The sequence below is a fragment of the Pantherophis guttatus genome, chromosome 7 (genome assembly GCF_059756535.1).
Source record: "Pantherophis guttatus breed Tessera chromosome 7, ASM5975653v1, whole genome shotgun sequence".
In the NCBI taxonomy this organism is placed as follows: domain Eukaryota; kingdom Metazoa; phylum Chordata; class Lepidosauria; order Squamata; family Colubridae; genus Pantherophis; species Pantherophis guttatus.
In genome coordinates, this window is record NC_142069.1 from 72,276,183 (window position 1) to 72,295,539 (window position 19,357).

Genomic DNA, 19,357 nt, shown 5'->3' on the forward strand with positions numbered 1-19,357 from the left:
TCTGTGGGAAGGGCAACCCTTTGCACAGGTTAAAATGTGACTAATTCATCTTTCCTTCCTTCCCCTTTCTTATTTTTCATTACTTTTCTATGACTGCAAGCACACATCTTAAAAAGCAAAACCATAAAGACACATCCTAACTCTAATTAAGAACATAATAAGATTTAAACAGCATCCTGCCAAACAGATAGCAGGCAAAACAGAGATATTAACAGCATGTTGGAGCAGCTTTCTAAAAGATGATTACTGTATAATAGAGGCCAATTGGATTTTTTTTTTGGTGGGAGGTACTAGTGATGGAGAAGACCTGCTTCCAAGCTCCCAGCTCTCAAATTGAAAGTATTTGGCAGGATGTTACAAAAGATAGGTTGAAAAAAAGTCAGGATGGTGGGTGCAACAATGCCATTGTGGCTATCAATTTGCCTTTTTTTACCTTCTTTGTACCCAAAATTCTACTCTTTTGAGTAGAATTCACCGTCCAAATAGAATTGAGGACAGGAAGAAACCCATAGGTTTGAGTCCTTCCCCTCTAGGACTTCTTCAGTTAAAAGCAGCACCTTAAACCTATCAGAAGCCAAAGCAGCTTTTGCTGTGTAGGTGATCTGGCTTGTGTTGGTCAGGAAGTATATCATTATTGTGTAATTTCCTCTCCAGTGTGGCCTTGAGGAGAAAGGATGCTTTGGGACACTCCTTCATTTGCAGTAATTGAAGGTATACTTCCTAGCTAAAAAGCTGGCCACGTTAGAAGTTTAGCCCAGTTCTAACCTAGCAACAATGCAGGCTTGCCTCAGTTTTGGCCTCCTCTCAGCACTGATAGCCAGTGGTGAGTAGCTCCTTCATTGGTGGTAGTGGTATAAATTGGTGGAGGGAAAACAGATGTGGTGCCTTTCTGTTGTCCCTTCTATGGGTACACATACACAAATGTTTGGAAAGATTGACACAATATAAGTTATTTATTTTTCTATAGAGATCTGATTTTTTGGATTGGACAAAAGAATACCGAGTGGGATTCATGTTCCTTGGTTTACAATACAGTGAAACCTCATGTTAAAGGACTAATTGGGTGGGGAGATGTTCCTTATTCCTTTAAACCTTGTAAATTGAAAAGTAAAGCCTTGTAACAGTGCAAATGATGCAATTGAAGTAATTTAAACAGTCTGGGAAATGACATCATTACATAGATGATGGAAATAAACAAATCACATTATTTAGACCACTTATATAAGGATTTTATTGTGCAAATGACCAGAATATCTGGTCAAGATCTGATAAATCAGTTTTTCACAATGGAAAACCATTTTTGAAAATCTTGCTAAGAAAATGCAGGGATTTGTCCAGGCAGTCTTTCAGAATCAAACAAGATTGAACAGGAAAAAAAAAAATTTACATGACATGTAAAAAAAGAATTCTGCTGTTTTTTTTTCTCAAAAAAATCTTCCTATTTGGTCAGGCATTCTTTTTTATTGAATGGCTAGGTTTTGATCTAATGCCTTGTTTTATCTGCTGTACCCCTTTCAGGTTTTATTATTTCAAATATGATTTCTTACTGTTTGTAATTCATACTTGTTTTCAATCATCTAGCTGCCTTCAGGGAGTACATTAATATTTAAAAGCTCAGATATAGGCATTTCTGTAGCTACATCATTAACAAACAAAATAATTGTATGTTCTTCATTTTCTGAAATCTCCTGGCATCTCACTGAATGACAGATTTATTTGTGCAAATTTGCCTGATCTATATAAGGTTCTGGGGATTTCACTTTCTTGCAAATTTGTTTGCATTATTTGTAGGAAAGAGTATGTATAATGCAACACGTTTGTGAAATGACATAGCTTACAGAATAATTGTTTGATCTAAACTAGAGAAATGTTTTGCTAATGAGGCCAAGCTGGTTTATGAACAGGTTTACAAACAAGTAATACATTCTGGCAGTCATGCGCTTCCATTTATCCCTCATCTCTGGCAAAAATCCAGAATAGCATTGCAGAATAATTAGTTCATCTATATGACGTATGTGGGCTTTTATATATATATATATATATATATATATATATATATATATATATATATATATATATATACATATAAATATATATATATATATATACACACATATACATTCATAGCTCATTTTAGTTAGCAGTGGGAATTGCAAATAGTATTTTTGGTTATGAACCCTAAGGGGACATTTCAGACTTCAGAATTAAGTAAATTTAATAATTTCTCTTCCAAAAATTAAATAGGTATATATAAATGACCATATTTTTCTCTCTGTGTTCTCCAGGTATTGCTCTGAAATGTGAAGTTTGCATTGGTCAAGGTCATAACTGTTCTGGTAATATAGAAGTATGTCCTCCAGAACATGATTTTTGTGGTATTACTGCATTTGAAAGTGTATTGGGTAAGTAACATTGGAAAGTGGGTTTTCCTTTGTAACCAAAATTGTATGTTGATTTCAGTATACTCATATATTTTGTGTTCTGCTCTGCTCTTGAAGATTGATAAATAAACTTTAAAAAAGAACTTCCATAAAGAATTGAATGGGTTAGACTAATTTGGCACAACAAATACCAATTGCATGTTAGAAAAATAAACCCTATGAATAAAATAATAAAAGTTGTTTGAAAATGGAACCATCTTGAAAATTAAAAAAGAGAGGGTGTGGTGACCCTTCAAACAGAAGCCACACAACCACTTGCCATGGGATACATTTCTACATGGAGAAGGAGGTTGGACTCAAGGTTTGATGGACCAGAATCAAACTGCAAAAGTTCAGCTGGCCAGTAGGCAATAAAACTTTAGCCATCTTCTCACCATTTGGAGACCATCTACAGTTTTGTAGCCCTGATCCAGTAATCCTACTGCATAACCCCTTCCCACTCTGATGCTATGAAACTACAGTGGGACTTCTTGGTGGAGTCCTATTTTCCTATTATTTTCTATCTGGGGAGAGTTGGGTATCCAAGAGGGTAAAGGTTCCCTTGTAAAGGTTTAATAGTACTTTATTCTCCACTCATTTCATTTGTTTTAATGATTATTAAATTTATATGGCACATGACTGTGCAGTTTTGCATGCTTGCATGCTTATTCTGCAATTTGTTTATTAGTAAACTTAGCTAGAAGGTAAAGAATAGCAATAGAAATAATTTATAATAATATTTTTTACATTTGTTTGGTTATTAAACAAATTTATATAGCCGCCCAACACATGCACACTGACTCTGGGCAGAAATCAATATTAAAAATCCACAGTTAAAAATTCACAATTTAAACCCGTACCCCATATCCCACCGCAACATCCACTTGATTGGCTCCAAATGGGATTCCCAAGCTTCCTGACAAAACCGTGTCTTCGGGCCCTGTAGAAAAGTGGGGTGGGAGCCAATCTTATCTCTGGGGAAATGATATTCCAAAATGAAGAGCCTTATAGAAGAGGCCCTTTTCCTGGGTCCTACTAGGTATATACTTTCTTAATAAGGCTCCAACTGGTCCAGAATGCGGCCGCGCGGGTGGTAATGGGAGCAATGTGGCGCTCTCATGTAACCCCCCTCCTGCGCGAGCTGCACTGGCTCCCAGTGGTCTTCCGGGTGCGCTTCAAGGTTTTTGGTTACTATCTTTAGAGCGCTCCATGGCTCAGGACCAGGGTATTTATGAGACCGCCTCCTGCCACCAATAGCCTCTCACCGACCAGTTCGCTCCCATAGAGAGGGACTCCTTAGGGTGCCGTCGGCCAAACAATGTCGACTGACGGCCCCCAGGGGGAGAGCCTTTTCTGTGGGGGCACCTACCATCTGGAATGGGCTTCCCCCAGAGTTACGAAACATCCAAGACTTACGCATTTTCCGCCGAGCCCTGAAAACATTTCTATTCCAACAAGCTGGTCTGGCCTAACTCTCCCTTTTTAATTGGCTTTTAAACTGTCTTTTAAATTGGGTTTTAAACCTCTTTAGATAAATTTGGATGTTCTTTAATCTTTGAGCCTAAATTACTTAATCTGTTTCTTGATAGTTTTTAACTTCTATATGTATTTGTATTTATTATGGCTGTTCACCGCCCTGAGTCCTTCGGGAGTAGGGCGGTATACAAATATGAAAAATAAAATAAATAATAAATAAATAGTTGGGATCAGTGGTGGAATTCACATTTTTTTACTACCGGTTCTGTGGGTGTGGTGCGGCTTGGTGGGCGTGGCTTGGCGGGCTTGGCAGGGGAAGGATACTGCAAAATCTCCATTCCCACCCCATTCTGGGGCCAGCTAGAGGTGGTATTTGCCAGTTTTCCGAACTACTCAAAATTTCCGCTACTGGTTCTCCAGAACCTGTCAGAACCTGCTGAATTTCACCCCTGGCTGGGATCCACAATATATTCTGTGTTCCTACTCTGGTGGGCCAGGTAGATGTAGCTGGGGAGAGGCTGGGGAGAGGCAGTCCTTGACCTAAAGTTTAAATTGTTGATGCAGTCCAGCAGTAAGAAATCCTACAGGAGGAGAGTAATGTGGTGTGGAAACTCAAATAGGAGGCCCTTTAATCTAGCTAACTAACACTAGGAGACTGGATGTAGGCTTAAACAGATCCTACTCATAAATCAGATTAAACTAATTGAATCCCCTTTTATGTGTGCATTAGCCACAAGCATTTACAAAAGTGGTGAAGCTTGTGGCAACAATGCCACAATATTTAAGGAAAATAGCAGGTTGCTGGGGATGCTCATGCCAACAGAACAGAACAGAACAACAGAACAGAACAGAACAACAGAGTTGGAAGGGACCTTGGAGATCTTCTAGTCCAACTTTAGTTCTCCAAGAAAAATTCCTGAGGACAAAGAATGGCTAAGAATATAAGAATTGCTTATAAAACACACATTTCAAAGCTGGGATGGCTGCCGTGACCAAGCTTTGCCAACTGCTGCATCTCTGCCTATATGGCTAGTGGCAAATAGGCTACAGATATTATGAAATTGCGTCACTCTCGGTGCAATGATTAATGGGTGGTGGAGATTCTATTCCTAAATTATAACAACTGAACTAGTTAATAATGGTTGCATGATACACCAGTCACCTGTAAAGTTCTTTCCTGGTTAGTGATTTTCAAGGTCACACATGTTATCCGAACAGGGTACTACTCTTTGTATTTACTGTAGTTTTAAATAGGCTTTGCTACTTTTAGTGTCGGCCTATTCTCATTATCTGCTAGAAATGTCAATTTATTTTCCTCTCTGCAGAAGAACTTCAGGCTCAGGGGATTATTAAAAGCTGTGTTCCATCAAGCATCTGTGAAGGTGGTTCTGCTCACATTAATCTGGGTAAAAAAGGAAGATCAAGGACAAGTGTTTTTTGCTGTAAGCACGATGCCTGCAATACAGATTTTCCAGTCAAATGTAGGTATCTATCCTGAGCTTTACTCCCTTGTGCTTTTGTACAAATGATTTCACTCAAGGAATGTTTATTAAAAGCAGAGTGACCAAGCTAAGAGCAGGCTAAAAAAGAAAAAATAAATATAACCAAATAGCCTGATAAGAAGGAAAAAGTCAGCAGGGAAGATTTAGACCTCCCACACTGTACAAGGAATGGCCCTGGTTCAAATCTGATTAAATAAATTTTAAAAAGAAATTGGGGAAATACATCATTTCCATATTATTCATTTTAAGCCCAAGTGATCAGCAGACCCTGACACATGTTGTTGGCTTGTACTTATAAACTTAAACTTAATTGTACACTTTTGGAAGGATCATCTTAAATATCTACATAATCTAAAAAGTGAACTTGTTGCTCTCAAGGTCTTTCCATTTCCATATTAGCAGATGGAGCAGAGGAATGAGATGTAAAATGTTTTAATCTGGAAATGGCTATTCCAACCTCTTTGGAAGAGTTATGACAACATTGTTCTGAATTGGAAACCCGTCTTCAGGGGTCCTGCCCTTCTGGCAAGGTTGGAACAAGGAAGAGGAATATTGACATGACAGTGAAGTAAACAAAAGAGAGGGAAGAATTCCAAGGCCATCAAAAATTTCAGAAAATGCATTTCTTTTTTTAAGATCATAGTGAAAGCAGAGACAGCATAAAAAGGACATTAAAAATGACTCACTAGATATATATAACAATATATAAATGGGTAATTCGCCTTGTGCACATTTATAACAATTCAATGAATAGTCTAAAATGAAATAGCCTAAAGTTATCAATAAAAGCAGTCAAACAAATCCTTTATAAGAAGCATTCTTTCATTCACTGGGCTCAGTTCTTAGGGACAAGAAAATTGCTCGAATAAACATAAGAATTATGATTGATGAGGAACATGAATCTTAAAATGCTTAGTTTATGTTTACTTCTATTGTGAGTGGGGGGAAAAGGTCTTGATAAAGATAGAACAAGGTACAAAATTGTTTTATCTTCTGTAATATCCCATCAACTGACTAATTGAAACAATTCATCCTGAGCTCGAAACAAGGAATCCCCTCCCCCCGCAAATATTTAACCCATAGAGATGTCATTGTCTTATTTAATTATGCTATTTGATATAGTCTCCACAATTTTTCTATTTATTCAGTGCCAGAACTAGAAACCAAGGTCAATGGTCTTCGGTGCCCAGCCTGCTATGCTTCATTTCCTGATTCTTGTAAGGATGACACTGTTGATTGTGTTGGATCCGAATCTCAGTGCATTGATTTGGCTGGATACATACGTTTTGGTAATTCATTCAGCATTTTATATGGGTTCTTATGGGGTTTGATAATAGACTGCATCTTAGAAAACATCCATTTCTTTTAAATAAAATGTATACAGCATGGAGAATCTCATGTAAGGCATGGAAGATTAGAAAATAATAATTGTGTCTAATGAAAAGTATCCAAATATATATCCTATGACAATTTTATGCAAAAAGTTTTCAAGTAATTAAAGAGTTTACTGAATTCCACTAAATTTCTTCCTAGTATCTTGGCTATGTCAGTTAGCCAGAGATTTTGTTATAGTTCCTTTGTCTCTCTCTTAATGCAGAGCATCTATCAGGGCAATGAGGCTGTCTCTGAGCAAACTCCATGTCTCAACCCAGACTGGTGACTATCTAGATCAGGGGTGCCAAACTTGCGACCCACAGCCTGGTTGTGTCATGCACTGGCCACGCCCACACCTGGTTTAGTGAATGGGGAAAGAAAATCACGATATGTCACATGATGACAACATGACGCCGCGAGTTCGACACCCCTGATCTAGAGAATCAATTTCCAGTAAGAATTCTGAGGTTGCAGTACCATTGCCTTGACTGTTCATGTGATAATAAATATCAGCCAATCTTTGTTAAACTCATCAGATGCAGAGATGTTGTGAAACTGGGAACTCCGGCTGTCATGGTGTTAATCTCAGGAATCATTTGGCAGGACATAGTCCTTGAAGGCTGTTATATGCCAAGCCAAGGACAGGTCCAACAAGAAAATGGCATGGACTGATTCAGGCATTGTCAATTTCCTTGAAAGATTAGTAGCAAAACTTGTTTGGAGACGTAATTAGAAGATGCATGAAACACCTTGGATGTTTTTAACGTATATTGCCAAAAGGAACATGAAGTCCAACATGAATCTAGGAAAGTTAGAGGAGAAGATCCAACTTCAGCAGCTAATGACATTGTGCAGGCATCTGAAATCTTAAACTGGAATGCAGTCTTTAGCCAGTGTTTTCTCAGCTGTGGCTCTTGAAGATATATGGATTTCAGATCCCAGAATTCCCTGGCCAGTATGCTCGCTAGGGAATTCTGGGAGTTGAAGTCCATACTTCAAGTTGCCAAGGTTGAGAAACATTGCTTTAAGCTATTTACCTGGTATTCGGAATCTGAACTATGAACTCTGCAAAATACTCATAGGAACAGGACAGGCAGAAATGAATGTTGTGCTCATTCAGAGATACAGATGCATTCAGATCTTGTGTAGTATGTGTGTTGTGAGGGAGGAGGTACATGGCTTTTTCTTGCATTAAGATCCAATAACATGAGCAATGGAATATTACCAGTCAGATGTCATCAGTAAAATAGATGAGAAAGTTTTCAGCAGGTATGGAATGTACATTTATAAAGAAGAGGTTTTAGGTCTTTAAACATTTGGGACATTTCTTTCTAGTGCAATATTTGTAAACTATTTTGTATCTTTGAACCTTCTCAATTTCTCAATTTTTCAGATAGATACTTGGCAGCGCTTAGCTAACTTTGGCTTGTCTTCACAAGCTGAGCAAGATCACACATGGATAGTATCTAGATTAAATACCTTCAGAATATCCCAGGGTTATAAAATATATGGGACAGGGATCAAAACAATTTCAGGAGGCTATGGCAAACGGCTTCCATGACATTCCCCTGAAGTCAAACTTGAAAGAAACTTTGCTTTGTTGCAGTAGATGAAACTTTCATTTAACATGTCAGAGCTGCATTTAAAATGTAGGGTAAGGAATCAATTTTTTAGAGTAGCTAAGTGTGGAAGTTGGCATTGTGGATTAGAAAGATGAGACCCTAATTGGTATCTCTACTCAGTCTTAAAGTTCACTAGTTTATTTTAACCAAAGACCATGTCACAGCCCAAATTTACCTGGGAAAATAAGATAGAAAGGGAGAATATTAATTCTACCTTAAGACACTGGGAAAAAGGCAAGATAAACTGTGTTAGACAAATTGCCCAGCCTGTTTTGAGCTCTCCTGACCTGACACTCTAAGCAATGCCAAGACTCTCTAAACAATGTCAAGACTAAGTGATCCCACTTCTGAAGGAGCTGGCAGACCTGATCTCATAACCATTGAACCATATTTTTCAAAGATCCTGAAGCACTGGGGAACTACAAGATGCATGTAAAAGGTCTGATGTAATTCCCATCTTCAAAAAAGGGGGAAAAAAATCTTATCAGCCTGACATCAATGCCTGGGAAGATTCTGGAAAAGATAATCAAGCAACAAATTTGCGAACACCTAGAGGCAAACAAAGTCATAATGAGAAGCCAACATGGGGTTGTCAAAAACAGATCATGCCAGACAAATCTTATTGCATTTTTTGACAATGTGACAAAATTAGTGGAGCAATGAAATACTGTGGATATAATTTACTTGGACTTCAGTAAAGTTGATAAAGTAGACCACAACCCACTACTTGAAAAATGTGGATTAGACAGCATCATCACCAGATGTATTCGTAACTGGCTGACCAACCACATGTAATGTGTATTTCTCAATGGAACTGTATCTACGTGGAGGGAAGGATGCAGTGGGGTACACAAGGCTGTCTTAGGCCCAGAACTCTTCAATATTTTCATCAATGATTGAGACGAGGGGATAGAAGTGGAACTAATCAAATTTGCAGACAACATTAAATTGGCAGGATAGCCAACACTACAGAAGATAGGCTCAAGATACAGAAGGACCTTGACAAACTTGAATAGGGGGCCCTATCTAACAAAATGAAATTCGATGGTGAGAAAAATAAGGATCTACATTTAGGCAAGAGAAACCAAAAGCACAGGTATAGAATAGGTTGTATCTGCTCAATAATACATAATATCTATGAGAGAGATCTTGGAGTCCTAGTGGATAATCATTTAAATATGAGCCAGCAGAATGTTGCAGCTGTCAAAAAACCCCCAGCACAGTCCTATTTCCTGCCAGTTAAAAATTTCCTGCTTGAGCAGGGGGTTGGACTAGAAGACCTCCATGTCCCTTCCAATTCTGTTAATCTGTTAAATATCCTTCTGATGATCCTTTCTATTTCCCATAGCATTGCAGATCAATATTAGATGTGGAAGAAAAACCTATTTTTCTGCAACTATTCTGGACGGTCTTGCTATTTACTCCAAAATATGTCAATGCTCATCATAAGAGGTCCCAAAAAAGTGCCAATTTTTTTTTTACTCTATAGGCAAATGGCTGGCAAGTTTCCAAGTATGTTTTAGGCCCACTACATCATTCAGCTAATTTATGGGAAATATTCTGAGTTTACAGAAGCAAAATGAATTAGCTGAGGCAATATGGTTGATACTGGGTGTTGATCTATTGTCTGTAAAAAGTTTTGTGTTATTGTCCTCCTTTATTACACTGCTTTCTGTTTATTAGGTTACACAGGATTTGACTGTTGACTATCTTTAACTTAAAGGAAAGGATATGAATCATTCTCTCAAAATACAAGTTATAGATGCAGCAACTTGGTTCCTTGGGAGAAGGAAAGTCATCTGGGAGAAGTGGGTGTAGACTACAGTATTTCTTTGGCCTTGAAGAAATGGATTGATGTGTATCTGTTGCCCCCTTGTGGTTAACATGCATTTTGTAATTTTCTGTCTTTCTAAACACCAGAAGAAACATCTACAAAAGTTGCCATGAAGGGCTGCACTACCCATGCTGTCTGTGATGCTACCATTGGAGGTGCGGCAACATTTAGCCAGGCCAGTTCAGCAATCACCAGCCTTGAATGCATGCCAGCCAGTAGCACGGCCAGCAGCTCTCCTGGACCAACGGGACTCTTCTTTTTAGTCATGACGGGCTTCCTGAGGCTGCAGCTTGGATCCTAACGAGCCAACTGTGTTTATAAGCAAACGATGCAGATGCTAAACCAAAGATGTTAATCTTTGGCTGTCTGGTATCACTGATGGAAAAATTCTGGATGAGCTGAGCATTAGCTAATAAGGCCTAATCCATTATCATGCTGGTTGTTTATAGCTCATACAGCATCTATTAAGGAAAGTGGTTATTTAACCACCGGTTCTGATTTGAATTGATTGTTATCATGGTCATAACAGTTGGTGTAATACTGACATATTGATGTGTTGGTCAAAGATTGAATTCATTGTTTATCTCTTGGATTATATTTGATACAGCATTTTTAGCCTTCTCATTCAATTTGATGGGAATTGAAAGGGCATGTGAAAAAAATGATGCACCGTTTTTTCAGGCAAGGTTGAAAAATTGGAATCCTTGATCTTAATTCTCAAGCAGTTGAGCGAGTCCCATTCTACACTGTACAATAGCCTCCCAAGCTGTATGCAGCTTTCTAAGCCCTCAATAAAATCCCAAGGGAAAATGTAATATAACAAGTGAATTCTCCAGAGCCTTTCGCAGCTCTGGAGAAAGCAGGAGCACTTAAAGGGAATGTCATCTTGCAATGATAAATGCTTGAAGATTCTTCTACTGTAAGATCGTTTCCCCACCGACATTGGCCCCATGTTATTTTATTGCTTCATGATATTTCATAAAAATCCTCATGGCTGCACCCTAGAGAATTGACAAAGGGAGAGACATGTGAAAGGACCATCTGACAGATGGCGGAAATTGGCACTTCAGCTTCTTCCCTCTACCCTCTTTGCTTCTTCCACAATATGGGGGGAGATACTAACCTTCTGGGTACTCCTGAAGGTACTCAGGGCAGGAAGAATATAAACCAAGGAATTTGAGGACTTTGACTTCAGATAGCAGTGTAACAATTCAAGAAAAGTGAGATGAGATGAAGCCGAGGCTCTCAAAAGAGAAGTTCTCTTCTTTGCTACCATCTTTGATGTATTTTGACTGGAGCAGGAGCTGAGCTGAAAGTTAAGCTTTCCAAAGCTTTTGACGTCATAAGAATAAAGAGGTGCACTGATCTGAAGCCGATGGTGGCCCAATGTGGAAGGAACTGGGGGAAAAAAAGAATGTTGTAGAAAAACAGATGCCTTTTTGAGGGAAGAACAGATTTCAGTTCAGAATTAGTATAAAGTTTTCTCCTTTCACACCAATGTTAGAATCTTTTCTGTGGCAAATGTGAATTTTGAAGAAATTTGAATTGCTAGACGCAGAGGTGGCTTATGGCTATTGATACTAAGCCACAAACCCGACTCTCTATCATGTTCCCCTACTTATTGTAATGAATGAATATGTATAGTCATTGACATTAAACCAGAACAACCATTTGATTAAATGTTGGATTGAATTTGGCTTCTAACCAGTTTTTTTATTCAATAAAGATTAAAATCAATGAAAGAAACAAAACGCAGGACATTGATTTATTTGTTTCTTAAGTTTAGAGGAAGATTTTATTTATTCTGCATGAACTTTACCACCTCTTTTTAAACCTTTGATCAATGCTTAGCTTGATAGATGAGAATAATAATGATTTTTAGTTCTGTTTCACATATTACCTCTTCTTTGCTAACACTCAGGCAAAAGCTTTAACCTGAATGTCACGGGCTTTAGGAAACAAATATAAGGTAACTGATCCCAAAGTCCTGATGGGCCTTGATGTAAAATGTAAGACTGTTTTTAGTGGAATCTGTTTTTGAATGAAGGTAAAATGAATTCCAGGGCTGATTTAAATCCACATTGCAAAACCTTTCTCAGGACAAAGACAGTATTCCTGCATATAGATCTGGATCAGTGGCGGGTTTCAAATTTTTTTACTACCGGTTCTGTGGGTGTGGCTTGGTGGGCATGGCTTGGTGGGCGTGGTAGGGGAAGGATACTGTAAAATCTCCATTCCCATCCCACTCCAGGAGAAGGTTACTGCAGAATCCCCATTTCCTCCCAATCAGCTGGGACTTGGGAGGCAGAGAATAGATGGGGGCAAGGCCAGTCAGAATTTTTACTACTGGTTCTCTGAACTACTCAAAATTTCCGCTACTGGTTCTCCAGAACTGGTCAGAATCTGCTGAAATCCACCTCGGATCTATTTTCTGGTTCAAGCTAATTCAGTTATACCAATTGTCAATTAGAGATTACTATGGTTTCATTCACTTTAGCATTGGAATCATAGGTGCATCTGGGATCAAGATAGTGATCATGATGGTGCAATCAAAACTCTGTTATCTACAAAACAAAATGGCTGGAATTTCAAGCACACCATTGTGGCTATCATCTTGATGGTTTTTTTACCACACATGCTGGCTGGGTGTATCCCACTTCTCAATAATGAAAATTTTGTGATTCACCAGTATTTAATCAATGTTGGTTTCCGTAAGTCACTAGAACTTACAAAACAGGCTTTATTTATGCATATACACAAGCTGGGAATACGGTATGGGTTCTATTACATATACATATTCCTCCAATGTGTCAGGTACATGTGAAAAACACCATCAACTCTGTTTTGCATGACAGCCAACAAGCCTCCAATGTGCTGGAGAGAGGAAGACAAATCCATATGATTATTTTAATTTCAGAAGTCTATATTTTTATTTTGTTAGTCACAATAGTACATGTACTTTTAGTAAATAATGGCATTCTTGTGGAGATTCTTATCTGAGGTCTTTCTCATTTATTAATACTTTTGTTTATATTTTTATTCTTTAAAAAACTTTTCCAAATTGGATGTTTCTTGTTCTTTATACATGCATAGCACTTAGCCAACATTGATGGGGGGGGAGTTTAATGTTGTCAAGTCTAGGGTGAGGAACCAAGAAATTCTAGAATTGAAGGCTAATCTGAGAAACCAAAGCAACATGCTAGAGAAGCTGGTGAAAAAGCTCTAGGGAACTGTAGCCAAGAAACCTCCATGGCAGTGGTGAAATTCAATTTTTTTTTTACTACCAATTATGTGGGCATGGCTTGGTGGGCGTGGTGTGGCGTGGTGGGCATGGCAGGGAAAGCATACTGCAAAATCTCCATTCCTACCCCACTCCAGGGGAAGGATATTGCAAAATCTAAATTCCCACCCCACTCTGGGGCCAGCCAGAAATGGTATTTGCTGGTTCTCTGAACTACTCAATTTTTCTGCTACCGGTTCTCCAGAACCTGTCAGAACATGCTGAATTTCACCCCTGCTCCATGGACATGTCCAAGTAGTCACCAGGATTGTGAGCTTCATTTAAAGTAAATTTCTTTACAGGAACAATAGATGAGCCAACATTCCACCCTCCTTTGCAGGTAAGATGCACCATTGCAATCCAATGTTTCTGCTTCAACATTTGACAGTAAAGCCTCAGAACCTCAGTTATCTCCAAACCACCCTTCACATGAAGTATCTTAGAGATGCTCATAATCAGTAGCAAATTTATATAAAACAGGGCAGTGGTAAAATCCAATTTTTTTTACTACCGGTTCTGTGAGCGTGGTTTGGTGGGCATGGTGTGGCTTGGTGGCAGGGGAAGGATACTGCAATATCTCCATTCCCACCTCACTCTTGGGCCAGCCAGAGGTGGTATTTGCCTGTTCTCCGAACTACTCAAAATTTCCGCTACCAATTCTCCAGAACCTGCTGGATTTCACCCCTGAAACAAAGAGAGGAAAGTGACTCCTAGTGGAATGAAATATCTGTGCGTACCATAACCAGCAATTGTTGGACAAATGATGATTGTTGAAACTGTGTGAGTATAACAAACCATTAATGCTGGTTCAATTTTTATATATTTTGTAGTAAATGTATAAACCAGAACTTAAGCCGCCTTTATCAAGTACCACATATTTATTTAGATTTCCATACAAATATTAAATATAAATACAATTTGAGCATCATATTAGAACCATAAAGCCATAAGTTTACATACTGGTTAGTCCTTGACTGACAGGCAAAGTTGGGATCAGAATTTCCATTGCTAAGCAAGGCAATTAAGTGACTTGGGCCGATTATGAATCTCAGCCACAAAGCTAACCTTTCTTGCAGGGTTGTTGCATAGTTAAAATGGAGTCAGAGGGTTTTTATCTCTAGGGCAGGGGTCTCCAACCTTAAACATACAAAGAGCCATTTGGACCCGTTTCCCACAGAAAAAGAAAACACCGGGAGCCACAAAACCCTTCCCATGCCTGACTATTTCTTGAGCGGCCACAAAACTAGCATATGTAGTTGAATTAAACATTCTGTTTTTCTTCTGAAACTTTTCTTTTCTTGGATTTATCCATGGTTGGCCTACCAGGGGTTGAAAAGCTCAATAAATCGCATGCCGGCAGGTGTCGCACATTGCCGGTTGTGACGCATATTTTGAATGACAAGGAGCCGCAGCAGAGGGGTGAAAGAGCCACATGCGGCTCCAGAGCCACAGGTTGCTGACCTATGCCCTAGGGCATCCTTGTGGCTTCTTCTCCATTCACAAGTTGCTCTGCATAAGGATGTCCAGAGTGGCAGTAACTATACTTAGACGTTGTAGAGGTGAAAAATATCGGTCTGTTGAAAGCAGCGCCCCAATGAGAACATGCTTAAATGATACTAAATTATTGAGATGATTAACTGAGAAGACACACATATTCCAATGATGTCACTTTCCTCTCTTTGTTTCAGGGGTGAAATCCAGAGATAAGGAGAATCCAAGACCTTCGTGCCTTCCGCCGTTCCCTTAAAACTTTCCTTTTTCAACAAGCCGGGCTGGCCTAACAAATCCTTTTAAATGATTTTAAATGATTTTAAATTCGTTTGTCTTTTTAAATTTTGGGCCAAATTGAGATATTTCCTTTTAATCTGTTCTTAATCTATGTATTATGTATTTATGTGTTTTTACTTGGCTGTACACCGCCCTGAGTCCCTAGGGAGAAGGGCGGTATATAAATTTGAAGTAAAATAAAATAAAAATAAAAAATGTTTTGAAATAAACAGCAGCGTCCGAAGGAAGTGCAATAACAGGGGTCTCCAACCTTGGCAACTTTAAGACTTGTGGACTTCAACTCCCAGAATTCCTCAGCCAGCAAAGCAAAGCAAAACTGGCTGAGGAATTCTGGGAGTTGAAGTCCACAAGTCGTAAAATTGCCAAGGTTGGGGACCCCTGCAATAGAAGATGAGGGAAGCTGAGAAGGAACACAGCCACAGCTGGGCTGTATGGAAAACAAAGTCAGCGAAGCATGAGCTATATAGAAAACCAGGAATGGATTCCACAAGAAATTGGAAAGCACCGAAATAAAGAAAATGACCTTTTTTTTTAAAGGTTGTATTATTCGTAATGTCTTCTACACACACGTTATTAAGTAATGAATCAAATGCAATACAACATTGTTCTTAAAACACTTAAGACATGGAGCTAACATAAGAAAGTTGTAGCATGCAAACTTGTTTCCAGATTCAGTCCAAACCTTATTTCGATTAAAGTTACAGCGCACCACGTATTTTTCCCATGCTTTTCCCCAATCTCTTCTGTGTGCTATTATTGGCAAAGAGTAGTCGGACTATCCAATCAGAGATGGAAAGGCGTAGACAAGGGCGGGAACTGAACATTTGTGTGGCAGGTTGATGTTTCCCCGCCTTCTTTGCACTCCTTTTCCCGATTGGTCCGACTCAACATTCTGTGTACACATTCAAGCCAATAAGACGTTGCAGATTGTCCTCTTCTTCCTCCAAGCACTTTGATTTTCCCTCCCCTGCCTGCGCCGAGTGGTAAGAATTTAATAGAAGCTGGAATCCGGGTAGGAAAGTTTTGATCTAAATGCCGTTTGACATTTTTCCTGTAACATGAGGCTGAGTCGCTGATCCAGAAGTGAGGCTTCCAGTAAGCTAAAATGAAATTCGGAATTATTGCAAAGAAGAGATTCTTTTGAGATCTTTCTTGCCAACTCCCATCGCCTAATTTCAGATGTTTTGAATCGACTGTGCTTTCTTTGGAGAATTGGAATTCCTTTCTGCACATGGTCAGAGGAGTAGATTTTTTTAAAAATTGCATTTGCACATTCGGAGCTTAATCTTGCTGGAGACATAGGTCTCCCCCTCCCCTTTTTAATGTTACATTTTACACTTTTTTTTGCGGATAGTACACAAAATTTGCAGCTGTTTTCATTTTAAATGAAAATTGATTATCCAAATTTATTTAGACCAGTATTTTTCAACTCTTTGGCAACTCTTACAGTGTGTGGACTCCCAGAATTCCCCAGCCAGCTAGAGAATGGCATCTAATGTCTTCCAACTGGATAGGAACTTTCTCAAATTCAGTGTTTTTCAAACTTGGCAGCTTCAAGATGGTCATGCTGTCTGGGGGATTTCTGGGAGTTGAAGTCCACAGCATGCTCAGAGTTTTATCTTATTCTTGCTAGATCCTTCGACACTGATCCTGAAATTATTTTCTTCAGCAGGATTTTCTGGATTGCACCTAACAGGTAAGAAGAGAGTGATGTTAAGGGCAGCATTGGGTGGTATTTCAAGAGATTGAGAAAATTGTTCTTCTGTGCTTATTCAAGTCTAAAGAATTTGAAGATTAAAGAACCTAAAATTAAGACCTTCCATTATTAAAATATCCTCACAAATTGCTGTAGCTTCACATGTCCATGAATGAGTTCTGACTACTGTTTGCCGTAAAAAGGAGAGTCAATATGTAGAGAAGTAGTTAATTCTAACAGAGACCAGGGTTCCGAACATTGATGCCAGAGGCCATTGGATTGCAGCACTTTGGACCAACCTTTCTCTCTTAGCTCAGTGTTTCTCAGCTTCAGCAATGTTAAGATGTGTGGACTTCAACCCTGAGAAATTCCTTAGCCAATTTGAGAATAATTTCTACGGTAAGTCCAGCTGGATAGGAACATGCTCAAATTCAGTGTTTTTTCCAGCTTGGCAGTTTCAAGATAGTCAAGCTAGCTGAGGAATTCTGAGAGTTGAAGTTCACACATCCTGAAGTTAGCATTCAGCAACTTTCTTCAGTTCCAGTTCAGAAACTTATGCAATTATTGGGAAATATGGTTGTTTTAATCAATGAACTATAGCAAAACGAACTAGAGCTGGAAATAGTGGTTGGATTTTGCCTTACTTTGGTAAATCATAGGTGATAGTTTATCTTTGTCAAACTAACAATTATGAGTAGTTTGGATTTGAAAGAAGATGCTTTTAGTTTCTTCCTCTGGAATGGTCTTGATGACTGGAAGAAGTTGTACTCTGTCTGAAGCTTAAATAAGCTTGTTCACATTGTGTTCAGCTACAGTTTAATGTTAAACTGAACCAGGTTCAGATGATTGCTCTATTAAAATTTGTGAGCTGTAGCATTATTTCAGACTGTCAAGCAAAATAACAATTGACGTCTTGATTTTGCTGGTTCCCTTCTTGATGCATGTTTTGTTTCTTTAATGAACCACATACCAGATATTGCATTGTGTTTTCAAACAAAGTGATGGCAGCTGGAACAGCCTTGGTTTACGATGGTGAAATGATCAACCATAAGCTACTTTGGGAAGAGTAAGTACAGCTTTTGTTGTTGTTGTTGTTGTTGTTGTTTCATTTAAGAAACCTCTACTTTGCAATAAAAGGGAATTACAGATACAGATTGTCCTTGAGTTACAATGGTAGTTAGAACCAGAACTGCCTGGGTGGGGGAGGCCTCAGACAGGATGTGCAGAAGTTGGGGGAGAGGATGCTGGGATGCAGATGTGTGTGTGTGAATGCAGCAAGGCCCAGGGAAGGAAGGCATTGCACAGTGTGCAAGAAGATAGGGGATGGGGACATGCCAGAGTGACTTGTGACATTCCTTCTGACTTTCCTTATGGGAGGCTGGCAGGGAAGGTCACAAATCATGATCATGCTGGACAGTGCAACTGTTCAAGTAAGCCAATTGCACTCACCCAGAGCTTCAATTATAAGTATCCCTCATTGAGTATAGTTTCAACTTTGAATGGTTGCTCAGTGTGTGGTCTATAAGCAAGGATTACCTGCATGCGTGTTTGATTCAGGGAAAAGAAAAAATGCCAAACTATTACAGAAAGGATATTTGAGTCCTGGGAAAGTAGAACAAAACTTAAAACAATTCCAACTTGATACTGTTAGGTATAAATTGTGAAATTTCTAACCACATTAAGATACATTCCAAGATTCCTAGCAATTTCTATTTCCTGATCTTGACAGATTACACAATCTTGAAAACCTGTCAGACCCTCTGCTTCAATTTATACTGTACCTATCCTAATTAATATGAAATTGTTTTGTGTTTCTTTCGCATAACTTTCTACTTTCCCAACATCTATATATTTGCTGCAGTTGCATGTACATAAAGAATGGAATGCTTTTGCATTCTTTTAAAGCATTTGAGACAAAATAACCAGAACAAGTAAAATTTATGTTACTTTTGGTGGTTAAGTGTACGGGATGATTTGAACATGGCTTATTTCATCTGCATTTAAATAAGATGCTCTGAGATGCACTGACTGCCTGTCTTTGACATAAAAAAGTTCCTTAACTTGGGCTACAAAGACCCAGTCATGGTTTTTCTTTGCAGGAATACAGAAGTGGCTTGTCACTGCCTCCTTCTGGATTCTCTTTTTGACATCTCGGTCTGCTTTAGGATTTCCTGGTCATGGGTGTCCCATCCAAATACAAACTAGATCTTATATTTCTTTCCTTAGCCTTGTAAGTATCACTTTCTGAAGTAACATCGTTGGAGGAAGTTGAAGAATAGCTAACCTGAGATCCTGACACTTAGGTTTCTTCTTGGGGAGGGACACAATGATGCCCTTTCTGCTGTTAGAAGAAACCAAGAATAAT

At 38.8% G+C, this 19,357-nt stretch overlaps 2 protein-coding genes across 5 annotated transcripts in view; both read left to right on the forward strand.

Moving 5' to 3' along the window:
- Window positions 1-276: 276 nt before the first annotated feature.
- On the forward strand, window positions 277-11,979 carry LOC117667647 (phospholipase A2 inhibitor and Ly6/PLAUR domain-containing protein-like). The gene is made up of 5 exons (XM_034421168.3): window positions 277-823; window positions 2,286-2,402; window positions 5,222-5,377; window positions 6,547-6,687; window positions 10,315-11,979. The coding sequence occupies exons 1-5, from the start codon at window positions 775-777 to the stop codon at window positions 10,527-10,529; spliced, it is 678 nt and encodes a 225-aa protein (XP_034277059.2). The 5' UTR covers window positions 277-774; the 3' UTR covers window positions 10,530-11,979.
- Window positions 11,980-16,188: 4,209 nt separating this feature from the next.
- Window positions 16,189-19,357, forward strand: part of HDAC10 (histone deacetylase 10) — a 34,062-nt gene continuing 30,893 nt past the window's right edge. Inside the window, exons 1-3 of one of the 4 annotated variants that reach the window (XM_034421148.3) lie at window positions 16,189-16,279; window positions 16,930-16,992; window positions 17,966-18,058. In XM_034421148.3, the coding sequence (XP_034277039.2) occupies window positions 17,994-18,058 (65 nt within the window). In that variant the 5' untranslated portion in view covers window positions 16,189-16,279; window positions 16,930-16,992; window positions 17,966-17,993. Of the gene's footprint in view, window positions 16,280-16,299; window positions 16,993-17,965; window positions 18,059-19,357 lie in introns of those variants that run through there. The other 3 variants (XM_087874223.1, XM_060687145.2, XM_034421156.3) reach the window with 3 other exon arrangements.